Below are 12,908 nucleotides of genomic sequence, written 5' to 3'. Positions count from 1 at the left end.
AATGGTGAGATTTGAAGAAAGATAATGGGTTTTCATAGATTTGGTTTGTTTCTTGCCCTTTCGGTGAGAAACAAAGGCAATACCGAAAAGGTAAGAAATGAATAAAAATGGTGGGTTTTTATTCGTTTATTTCGGTTTTCACCATTGCTTGAAGGAGAAATGCCAAGATTCCTCTCACCATCCAAAGGAGCTGTAATAGTTCTACTTCTGTTCCGTGGTCCCTGTTAGATGTCTTTGCTTATACATTGATGTCATATTTTTTAGCTTCCTGTATCTTTTCTTATGGATAAGAGGCTTTTTTATTCCACTTCCATTTTCTTTCAGTTTTTTCCCCGCCATTTTAGTTTTGCTTTTGATCCTGTTTCTGGATGGTGTCCTGTAATAATATGTCTGATCTGTCACGTATTTCTATAGAACTCACACTTTGCTGTTAGTCGGATGTTTGCTGATGTATTTCATGGACGGGTATTTCAGGACGATGAATGCTGTAAATGTAAAGGCAGAATCACGTAATTTTGCTGCCAATATTGTTGTAGCTCAAATATATAGACTTAGTAGTCTCTTTACCTTCTGCGCAAATTCACAATTCTGGAAAAGAGTCTCTGTGTATTATGAGTTTCGTGACAATCACGTCTAAGGCATAGGTTTTTATTTATTGGTTCATGAAATATTTCAGTGAGATTATAGTAAGAATGTAAGATTATCGATGCTGAGGGCATGTACCATAAACGTTATGGTCCTCCCTTGGCTGTTTTTTGTAGCGCTCGACGGCTTTAGTGGAAAGATTTTTTGCATCTTTACTATGCCGCGATATTTCATGTACTGGTGGTTTTATGTTTACAAATTCCCTAATTGAGGAGGTATCAAATTGCTTATACTTTGTTGTCATGTTTCCTGCAAACTTGTTGCGTGTTTAATTTGATTCTCCTATCAGATAGACGATTTGTTTATTTCGTTCAACACAAGAACAGAAACAGTTGAATCTCGTGGATTTGCATTCAATCAAGCCATCTTCTGCGAAAGTAATTCTGTAATTCTTGCCGTGAAATGTTCATTTCAATTAGCAGAAGAGTGAAACTGGGCGAAGGAAGGAGTAATTCGCAGAAGCCATTTGCCATATTGTTTTGGCATCTCTGTCGCGTGCCTTTGAGAGCATCGAGACGTGGAAGATATCAAGAGAGTTTCAGTTTTAGTGAGGTCAGTTTTGTATTTCACTTTCAGTAACTGCAAGTTATTTCTCCGAAAGAGATATGTTCAGCTAAGACCAAAAACCCCTTTAACTTGAATGAAAACCTCATGTTATCAAAATGGGGAGAGCTCTTCTAAGCACCTTTACTTAAATAGGTGATCAATTGCGGTGCAGAAGATGGCGTTTTAAGCACACCGGTTTCAGGTATCTCTCCGTCATAGATTTAACCTTGGAGCATGGCTGCGTGGGAAAAGTGGTTACTGTCGTAGTTGTTCTCAATAGCGCATTGTTTAGCGTTGAGTATTGTAAGAGAACTAGTGAATGCCCGTGCCTTAAGGCACGGCTCGAAATCGGTATTCAACAAATTATCCAGTTTTGTCCCTCTAACCTCTTGAAGGCCAATTCGCAAAATTCCAACTACACAAAAAGAATAGGTCAAGTATATCCACCAGTTAACTTGAATCAGCACATAAAGCAACTATCAAACAACATCTACAAAATCAGTAACAATTAAAGTTTGTTACTTTGTTAAAATTACACACCAAAACGTCCCAGCAAACTACGAATCCACAAATTAAATTAGACTTAAAAACACAAACTATGAAATACCTATAAAAACCAGAGAAATCGCAAACACTACATGAATCAGAGATTCAGTCACCCAACATCCACCACACTAAATCTCAATGGAGAAAGAACTGCCATGGAAATATGAACCCAGAGCAGAAGAGAGAAATGAAAATCGAGGAATATAAACCGCTTAGCCATTGGAGATGGGCGCTTGCACGGTACGTTGTTGGAACAAAGAAAGGATTTTCCGCACTTCATTTTGCTTCCTTCCGGGGGGAGAGAGAGAGAGAGAGAGAGAGAGTCCTTTGTGGGCAAATCTAATCACTAATAGAGGAACCTCGTTTGAATTTGAAAATGCTAAAATAAAGAGATCGTCTCAAATTGGAGAGATCCTCTCGAATTGGGAAACCGAGAGAATCAATCTTCACCATTGTATATTCTTCAATCCCTCGTAATTCCATCCGAGAGATCAATCTTCACCATGCTAAATTAGCAACACTCAATTTAGTCCAAATATAGAGCCACAAAGGACCCCCACGACCAAAACTCTTTAGGAGAGAATCTGGGCCCTAAAATTCAACGAAAGATTATAACACAATTCAATCACATCCCTCCATTGTGCCATGTAGGACAATTGTGAGAAAGACATTTTGCAAAACCGTTGTGTAATGTAATGTAGATATAGATTAAGGGAGAGCAAGACTGTAAATACAAATAGAGGAGAGCAAATTATTGACAATAATTGGCCTCCATACTTACATTCTCATTTTCATCTTCATATGGCCAATGAGAAACTGAAGCCCTGATGGGAGATTACCCAGTAGTAATGCTCAATGCAGTTTGAAGAGGAACCAAAAATGTATTGTTTTATGCCTTGTGATCTTAATCTACTGTTAAGGGTTGATTCAAACTGTAGAAGAAAGTGGCCACAGTGCACACGAAAAAACTGCTCCTCTAAAAGAATGATATTAAAGTCTGTGACTTTGTCATTCACCAGAAAGAGTAAATAAGTGTGTAATCATATTGTTTTAGGACCCGGTACCCAAAAAATCACTTTAATGGTAAGTATTTCATATTGAGTGTGGTAAGTATTTCATAAGAAATGGTAAATATCACACATTGGGTAGCAAGTGTAGAATTTTTACCACTCAATGTGGGATATTTGCCCCTCCATTTGAAATACTTACCACTCAGTGTGGAAGTATTTCATATGAAACGGTGAGTATTCCACATTGAGTGATAAGTATCATACATCTGAAATACTTACCACTCCTTATGAAATACTTACTACTCATTGTGGAATACTTACAACTAAAGTGATTTTTTAGGTACTATATACCAAGAGATGATTTGTGTACCGTAGAAAAATTCATTAATTCAAGTATTCGGTCCAGAACAGAAAAAGAATATTCACACACCTGATTTATTTAGTTCATTGTCATTCGTGGAGATGCAAACCCTTGAGGGTTGAGAGAGTGACATCTACTCCCATGAAATGAACAAAAACCACATTAATAATATGAAGTAGCATGGGCACGAATACAGATATGGACATGGATATGGATACGTTACGTGATGTTTCTTAAATAACGGGGAGATATATATGGGGACATGACAAAATTAAAAAAATACGTATATTTGTTTTTTAATCCGTAAAGAAAAATTCATTATCATAAGGATAAAAAATAAAATTGTTACAATAAGAAAAAAAATGCTTTGAGAGAGCTTCAAAGAGAGCAAAACCCTCCTAGTGCTGCAACTTTCAAAAACATGGCCTATCCCTCACCTCTCGCATATTTTTTAAACAAAAACAAGACAAGATTTAAAAAAAAAAAAAAATTACTGCTCAGATGTCCCCGAGTCCTCCTAATTCTATCTGCCCAAGACAAAATTAAGATTAAGGAAAATATTGTATCCACAAACACCCAAAACTAATAGAAATCAACACTAAATAGAAACCAGAAAAAAAAGAAGAAAAAGCATTGACTCTATACAATTAGAAATCACCCAAAACTAATAGAAATCTGCATCCAAAACTAATAGAAATCACCCACACAAAAAAAAAAAACATTGCCTCTATAATTAAGAGATGATTAATCAGCAAGACAAATCATGAGGCACGATCGAGGTTAGTTTTTATGTTGTGAAGTGATCGTGTCCATATATATGCCTCGTTTGAGACACATTCTCAGATGAATCCCCGCTTAAATTTTATCATAACTTGAACATGCCATTTGGCGTGTCCCATGCGTATCCCTCCCCCGCATGTTCCCAGCATGTCCGACATGTATGCAACGACCACCTTCGCAGATTGGTGCTTCTAGTTGTGAACTTATGATCATTGATCCAAATCCAATGAATGTATTTTTCTCTCTCTCTCTCTCTCTCTTTTTATTTTTTTGAATTACTTGTCTTCCTTTTTATGTACTGTTGGATAAATTGACTTATCTAGCTAGCACAGTTACTTATTTCTAGTCTGTGCCGACAACTTTATCTCTTAATTTTTGCGTCATAGAAATGAGTTCTTAAATTTCCCATTCTTTGTGCTTCTGTTTTAATTTCCTCTCTTTATGCTTTTTTGGTTATGCTTTTATTCGCTTTCCTTTACTTTAAGTCATCCATTGAACTTTAAAGGAATCAAGTTAAAAGTTCCTTCCTTTCTTTTTCTGTCAATTTGGCAGGTACCGGTTTATAGTAACAATTATCGTCAGACCTAGATAAGCACAAGATGGTATGGACATTCGGTTATATAAAAATTTATCACCAGACAAACTTGATATAGGAAACTCAAGCCATTATTGAATGAAAAAAAAAGGACAATTTTTTTCCTACCCATTCTTCATTTTCTCTCAGCAACCAATTGCAGCATAATGCAGATGTGGATCAAACCCATAAAATCACTTTTGAAGCCCCTTTAGAGGCACTCCCCAAAATGATAATCTCCCCAAGATCAAGGAAAAGTCTAAGATTTCATTCTGCCCAAGCATAAGGCTGTGTATGCTTTATTTCCATGAACAGGGAATGAGCTTAGAAGCTAGCCAATGTGCACATCTGTTGGCAGTTCCCAGCATGGACCCTTTCAATTAGACTTCAGATAATCAATAACTTTGGTGCAATCAGACTCGATAATTGGATGAGGACTTGCCCACGAAACTGCCATAGAGCAAGCCACCCTCAAAGCCCCGGCTTCGGCTGCCAGTGCCGATCCCACCTCATTCGAGCCGCTGTTGATATCCATAACATCAGCAACCGAATTTCTAGCAGTTACTGCAAAGGCTGCTTGCTTGGCGGATGGGGAGAAGGCCCATCGCAGTTGAATTTCCACTGATCAGGAGGGGGACGTTGCCAGGCAAGGGCATTACTATCCCGGAAATTTTGAACAGTAGGAGAAGGCACCTGACTTCAGAATCATAAAAGCAATGATACATCCGAAGAATTGGCACAAGTAGACCACTTGGCTATTGGGGGAGAGTAAGATTCAATAAATCTGAGCATCTCCGATTCCCCATTAACAACTTTGCATATTCTTCGCTATTTTCGCATGAAAAGTGCACTTACTATGCCAAGTCAAAGGGCGTAGCATAAACTTCCACAATGTCATTTCCTGTGCCAAATTTGGAACAATCCTATTTTCGTGTAATATATGCTACATTTCTGGGTTCACTGTCTTTTATGCACACTGTTATTTTACTCTACAAGAACTACTGTAGGTGAAATTTGTATAGGGTCAAGTACTAATGTACCACCAAGTAGATGGTTTGATGGGTTACATTTCCTTGCTAAATGTAGGTTCAAGTCTCCATAGCAGTGTGGTACGGCTAAACCTGCTCGTTAGCGCTCAAAGCACCTAGTGGAACCTAAACTTTGGCCTCCATGTAAGTGCGGTGGGATTCAATGCAGAAAGTTGTGGTACTGAGGATAATACTGCCGACAAGAACGTAAAATGGGTATGTGAAGTAACTGGTATATCTGTCTTTTGGATTTAAAAAAAGGTATATGGTGAAGAAATAAAAGAGAAGAAACAGTTGGCTGGGTAAAAGCAAAGGGTACAAAGTGTTTCACCGAATGTGGATCTTTGTGTTCTACAAAAGAATTATAAAAAAGCACAAGATTCTTAAAATTAGTGGATTGCAGACTCATCCTCGACAAACTCATGGTGATCAAATCTTGGTCAACTTGGCCAATATGGATTCACAAATCTAAGCAACAGTTGAAAAGGTGTGTGTGAAGTGGAAAGTAAGCAATCCGATACTCTGATATATCACTAAAGTGCTAAATTGAGTCAGCTAAATTCGGTCACAGCACTTCATGACATGGCCCTTGCCTCATGTACTAACTTGACTTTCATATATAGAAAAGGGTTTGTTTCCTCTCCGGTCCAAGTTTTGAACTGGACTAGACCGTCCAGATCTGAACTGTTCATTGGGATACTCCCGTTCCAGAACGATAAAAAAGCCCTTATTTTTTAAGAAGCAATTTCAAGTTCAAAAATTATGGGCTTATTGAAATTTAAAAATATGCAATATGAATCTTATTTGAAAGATCTCATCAAGATCTTTTATATGAGGCAAAAAAAATGGAAAAATTATTTTTCATTTACATTATTTTTGAGTTTGAAAATATGAAATAAGCTGCTTATTTTTTAAGAATCTTTCTGGAACGGGGAGTCTCTGAGCAATCCAAACAATTGATTGTCCCAATGGATGGTCCAAATCTGGACTGCCTCATCCAGTCCAAAACTTGGACGGGGGAGGATCCAATTCCTATAGAAAAAAAAGGTTTGTGTCCATCTAGTAACCATTAACTGGTATTTGAGAGGGTAAGTTGGGACATTCCTAACCTTTGGCATTAAATGCACAAGTAACCTTTTTTATTGGCGAAAACAGGATAAGAAGGGCTACCAGTGCATGGTAATGGGAGTGGCCAAATTAGCCTTACTAACTAGGAGTTGAAGAAGAGCAGTCTAGACAGGCTTGAGAATGCGGGAGAACTGCAAATAGGGTTCACAAATGCGCTCCCTCAAGATAGGCTTGAGCTACGGAAAAAATATTTCACAGTAGGATTCATGGACACGAGTCTCATTCCGAGCATCACACTGTAGACTTGAACTGTGTCCTCTTAGTCACCAAACCACATGAGGTAACGCATTGGCATGAAAGTCTGAAAACCTTTGTGAAGATAACTAAAAAGGTTGATGAAGTTGCACTTAAGAGACACAATGACTCTGACGGTGGTTGGATTGGATCATTGACTTTGTTGTTTTCGTTTCTTCTGATAAGTAAAGAAAACAGAAACATAACTTACAATGATTTACACATAAACTTGCTGTTAAAACTTGCAGACAGTACGAATTCGCAAAACGAAAAATGATCGAGGCTGGTGTTCAATCCTGTGGTGCGTTTGTCTCCTAATGTGCTAATCAAGATCGCCATCAGAAAGTACAGCATGTGTCTGACAAAACCCCTAATCGTGACAAGACTCATGGAGGGGGAAATGAGAAATGAAAGCACAAAGGGATGGAACGATAGAAGAACACATTCGATTGTTTAGAACGCAGAATTGAAACGCATCAAATATTAAGCATGACATGAACTTCAAGAAAGAAATTGGAAGTACCAACTCGTTTGTCATTCTAATGACAGTTTTTGACACAAGCTATGTAATTTCTAATTCTACTCAACTTCAGTTGAGCTGTGACCATTGATGATTACAAAAGCTTTTCCCCTCATCCATGGAATCGATATAGTGGGGATTGGATCTGAAACAATGAACTGATAGTTTCAACATGATGATCTCCACCCATCTGCAGGAAAGGATTACCATTAGTTGAGCCGAAAACCATCAGTGATCCATCATTGGATTGTGAAGGAGGTTCATGCATGATATGGACGGTTGTGATGTCGTGGATGCTTGGACGCCTCTTATGGTCTTTTACGCCGGAATTCTGCCTCATGAAGTACTTCTGCGCATGGCTTGCCACTTGAGTTGGTGTTTTGGAGGTCACAAAGTTCCTGGAAATGTTCCTCCAGTCTCCCTTTCCGTGCTTTTGAAGTCCCATCAGAAATCGCCTAGCATAAGCCGACGTGTTATGAAAAGCATACGGAAAGTATTAGTTTCGAAGAATTATAATCCCAATCCCAAACAATCTTAGAACTCAAAACCTTCTTTTAATTTTTGGATTTTGAAAAGGTACTCCAATCCGTTTCTTGTTGCTTTTGACACTTTTATCTTCATCTTCCTTGTCTGGAAGACATATCCTCATTTGTTATCGGCTAATTCTGTGAAATAAAATTTTCCGACAAACATCTGTTTCACTGTTTTTAAACAAGTAGGTTGTTCTCAAGAAATTTTGAAAACAGTTTGCCAAACAAGTACTTTTTTTTGTTCCAGAAAAATGAAACCTAAAACAAAGACATACAAGAAACATAAAATGATCATCTCAATAAAGTCTTGTTTGGTAAGAGGCTAAACTGGGTTCAGCTTTCTATATCAACAGACACTTAATAAAGACAGCAAATTTCCAAAACACAACAGTGACCAAATGCTCTTAGATTCCTAGTCAAATTCCACAGTCAAGAAGAAAAGCAAACCTGTGCTCCTCCTCTGTCCATGGGACACCTTTCTTCCTCTCCTGATCCGAACACTGACCCGCCAAGCCCCTCTTTCTAAAGGGGTCAAACCTGTGATCATCCACCATCTCCAACGTGAAAGACGAGGTCAAGTACCCAGGAACTGGAACCAGACCGGCTTCTATATCGCTAACATCTGCTTCCAATTCCTTGTACTGCCTTATCACATCAGCAACCGATTTTCCTGGGGTCATGGCCGCCACTTTTAGCCACCGGTCAGGAGTTTTCTCATCGAAAATAGCTAGAGCTCTCTCGAATCTCTTGTTCTCTTCTTTAGTCCATTTTGTGATTCTGCTCTCCTGCATCAACGTATTCCAGTCCGAGAAATACGGAAATGGACTGAGAGTTTCCATCACCCTTTCTTGCCTCGGGACTGAAATCATTAATACACTCACACAATTTATATCGATTCAAGCGTTTGAAATAGTGCAGAAAAAGGAGCAAGGATTTACAATGGGAATAAAAGGATTGAATTCAGAACCATTTACTGGGAATCAGAATACACCTTTTTTCTTTTTCTTAATAGCTCAAGTTGAAGAACCTTGGAAGGACCCACCTTTCTGGAATCAAGAAAATCTGAGGGGAGAAAATGGGGAAAAAAGGAAAAGATTCTTCTACTCACACATAAACAAACCTTAGAGCCTGCCAATAACTACTGAAGAATTAACTCAAGTGACAAGCAAATGTTATCAAATATCAACTGAACTTCAAGGGACTAATGATGAAAGAAATATGCTCGAAAGCGAGATTTCTATGGCAAAACTAATCTTAAACTCAAGATAAACCGACACCCCCGGTTGAGAAAAAAGAGATTGATTCTGCTGAATCGGCTGCGAAAGAAGCAGGAACTTGTATATCCTAGCTATTTGCTTCGGAATTTAGACTTTTACTGCACCACAAGTCTAAAAACCAAAGACGAACCGAAACCCAGCTGAGAAAAGGCGGGAAAGTAGATTTTTTTTCTCTGTCTTTATCAACTCTCTCTTTGCTTTGCATTGAGACTTGAGACCTCAAAGAAATAGAGAGGAAATAGCAGCTATAATGGAACTTCAGAATTCAGGAGCAGAAATAGTAGTACTCTTCTCCATTGTGGTCGTGAATGAACCCAAAAGAGAGGAGGATTAGGAATAGAAAGAGAGACATCAAAGTCCAATCACAATAAAGTTGTTGATCAAGGTGCTCTAATTGTTCATTGGTAATTGTTTGTTTCCCCCTTTATTTTTATAACTCAGTTGTTCGCACTGACTTACACGGCCTTAGTCCAATCTCACCGTCCACTTGTTGGGAGCCCAATTAGAGTTGGAGCAAAGCTTCGTATGGACTGGCCTCAGAAGAGTCGGAGTTTTCGAATCCAAAAACCTTAGAAATAAGCAAATTTCTAAACCTCGGGCCATGACCACGACGCCAACCCTTCATGTTAGGAGTATTAATTACTATCGATGGTATTTGATATCAAGGAAAGCCCTTGGCTGTTTGTAATCAAAAGGTAATGAGTAGTAATCAAACACTTTTGTGTCAGCAACTGATCAGAGTAAAGAAGTTTAATTAAAGAAGTGCGGCATTCCCATTGCTTTGTTTTTCCAAAAGGGGGTTAAGGTATATATGTGGATCATGAGGCTTTTCTTTCAAATCCATGATTATGGGAAATGGACTCTTGGCCACTATTTGATTATTATGTCTACGAAAATATAACTATAAAAATAACATGACATTACGCTACTATACTACTATTTTATTGTACTTTTTAACGACTGGCTGTTCTTCAACCACATCGTCCCTCCGCCACCACCAACACTGTAGCATGTCTTTCACCACACCACCTCCTTACAGCCACCACTGCTACATCCACCACCGTCACACTACCAACTACTACCACAACCACCATTACCGTCGAAATTCTTGGAAGTATGAAGCATTGAGAAAATGGTCAAACCAAAAAACACAAACCGCGAAGAACACTCGAGTAAAGAACTCAAATGGAAGGGACAAATATTTTAATTGGTTTCTTAGTTGTGTAAATGAATGCATTCATAACTCACACCTCATGTATCGAATGAAGAAAGTACGCATATCAACATGTTTTTATCCGAGAGTTTATAATATTCTAGTTATCGTATTACCATTGTCTTGATGAACACATATTTATCCCAGAGTTTACATTTCCAATTACCGTATTACCATTGTCTAGGCTGCACCCGACGTGATCATTGAAGTGGCAAATTAGTGACAATCCAAAGTCGAATAAGAATTCACAAAGTCAACTTGAAACCCCTTTTTCACAATAGTGCGACTTGAGTATATCATCAACCGAAGTAAACGAAGAGAAAGCAAAGTCATAATACCACTGTGAATCATGGGATTTAAATGAATTTTGTCAATTTCCCTGATGATTATTGTTCAATGTAACTGTATTAGGCACAGAGCTTTGGGGTCCCCTGTCTGTTTTTGCACTTGTGACCTAACAAGAAAGTTTGTTTAAGCCACATGCATGGCTTGACTTGTATGTATTGCCCTATATGTTCTCAAGTATTCGTGAATAGCTTTAGCAGAAAATCTTACTCCTATAAGCTAGGGAAAAGCTAGCATGAGAATCTACTGTTAGTCCATTATGTTACTTTGAAAGTGGGACACAAAATAGAGTCTTTTCCTCCAATAGAAATTCATTTACCCATGTTGAATTTTTCCTATGAAAGTTAAGACAACCAACAGCTATGTTTTGAGCTATATAGATGGAGCTCGGCCGTCAGGCATGGAACTTAGAGGTTTGCTTCCTCCTAAAGTTACAAGTTCGAAATTTCTCAGGTGCTATCAATTCATTTTTGGGATTAGTCTATATAGAGTTTTATTTTGGCTTTAATAGAGACCTCCGTAAGTAGATGGCGGGACTGATACCCCAGAATTAGTCGAGGTGCGTGTATCCTGACCCAAACACCTGAGCTATAAAAAAAACAAAATAAAACAACACAAGATTGTCTAGCAGCATATCTATTGGAGCCCGATGTCATTAGCTTTTATGTGGAGACTCGCTAGCAGGGGTGATAAGAAAAACTGAAAAAAACGATCGAAGTAATCGGTTTGGGGGAGAAATTCGGTTTGGTTCGGTTTTTGTTTATAGAAATTTATTTTTTCGGTTCGGTTTTCGGTTTTACTGAGGTTTCAACCGGACCGAATTATAATTTGGATCATAATTTTTTTCGGTTTGGAATTCACTTGCCCAAATGAAGCTTTAAAAGTATGAAATTTGTTTATGTATGTTGGCCCAAATGATTTTGTAGTGTGTTAAGACATATAAATCTTGCATTTTTAGCCCAAATGGGCTCAATATATATATGAATCATTACTTTGTTTTATTTTTTGAGGCCCAAAAGAGACCCATAACTTAAAACCGACCGAAAACCGAATGAATCGAAACCGAAAAAACCGATATCCCTTTCGGTCGGTTTCGGTAGGTGAATATGGAAAACCGAACCGATATTTCAGTTGCTAAAATTTCAAAAAACCGAACCGACTGAACCGATATCACCCCTACTCGGTCGGCAAAATTTTGATCTTTCTACCAACTACTTGATTTTCTTGAAATTCCAATAATGTGTACTGAACTCACTTAAATTATTTGGGCACCGTTCCGCTAAGGTTTTTATTAAGTACTTATTTTCCGTTTTATGAGATATGTCATTCTCTCACAATACATCACATTCAATTTAAAAAAATTAGTACTTATTTAATTAGCGGAATGGAGCCTTGGGAGTCCACGAAGCATATATGGTAAATTTTATTGTTTTACGTGGCTTTTTTTTTTCTCGGAAACAAATAATCCAAAAAATTTCCTCAACAGAATAAATAAAATGAAATTCAGAACAATGTGAAATGGTAATTAAAATTTACTACTCCGATATACACTATAATAAATTGGTAAGTCCAAATCAGGCAACGAAGTGCGCCTGTAGCTCAGTGGATAGAGCGTCTGTTTCCTAAGCAGAAAGTCGTAGGTTCGACCCCTACCTGGCGCGATATTTCTCCAGTTCTTTTTCTTTTGCAACTGGGAATGTGAAACATTTTCCCTATTTTTTAACACTTCTTTTTCTTTTGCAACTGGGAATGTGAAACATTTTCCCTCTTTTTAACACTTTTGATCTTTCGATGGTTTTTGAAATCTTTGATCAGATTCGGTTGTTTTACAGAATCATCTCAAATCCATTTGCTAAAGCGTAAAAAGGTATTGTAATGATAACCCAAGAGTTTAGCCGACTATCGAACTTTACGGAGGTCAAAACATTCAAAACCTTGAGGCCATTAAAGGATTTGTCTGATCATTCACTTCGGACCTCTGGAATTAGTTGAGGTGCACGCAAGTTGGCCTGATTATAAAAAAAAATGTAATTGTCTTTGGATTGATAGCACACGGATTATGTATTCACTTTAATACTTTCAACTAACAAAAGGCTGGAGAAAGAGGAGGAGAAAAATTAGTAGTCAAATCCCATGAAAGAAAAATGATTGCATCTGGTTAGTAGTTAAAA

General features: G+C 37.9%; 1 protein-coding gene and 1 non-coding gene across 2 annotated transcripts; one reads left to right on the top strand and one right to left on the bottom strand.

Annotated features, from left to right (window-relative positions):
* Nucleotides 1–7,301: 7,301 nt before the first annotated feature.
* Nucleotides 7,302–9,704, bottom strand: LOC131300183 (transcription factor DIVARICATA-like). The gene is made up of 2 exons (XM_058325901.1): nt 8,350–9,704; nt 7,302–7,827 (listed from the first exon to the last, which is right to left on the bottom strand). Exons 1-2 carry the CDS (start codon nt 8,769–8,771, stop codon nt 7,485–7,487), a joined length of 765 nt encoding a protein of 254 aa, XP_058181884.1. The 5' UTR covers nt 8,772–9,704; the 3' UTR covers nt 7,302–7,484.
* Nucleotides 9,705–12,325: 2,621 nt separating this feature from the next.
* TRNAR-CCU (transfer RNA arginine (anticodon CCU)) lies at nt 12,326–12,398 on the top strand. The gene has a single exon. It is a non-coding gene; the product is annotated as a tRNA-Arg (tRNA).
* The last annotated feature ends 510 nt before the right edge of the window (nt 12,399–12,908 follow it).

This window comes from Rhododendron vialii, chromosome 9a (assembly GCF_030253575.1).
Source record: "Rhododendron vialii isolate Sample 1 chromosome 9a, ASM3025357v1".
Lineage (NCBI taxonomy): Eukaryota > Viridiplantae > Streptophyta > Magnoliopsida > Ericales > Ericaceae > Rhododendron > Rhododendron vialii.
Note: the sequence above shows the minus strand (reverse complement) of the source record. Positions and strands in the feature narration are given on the sequence as shown.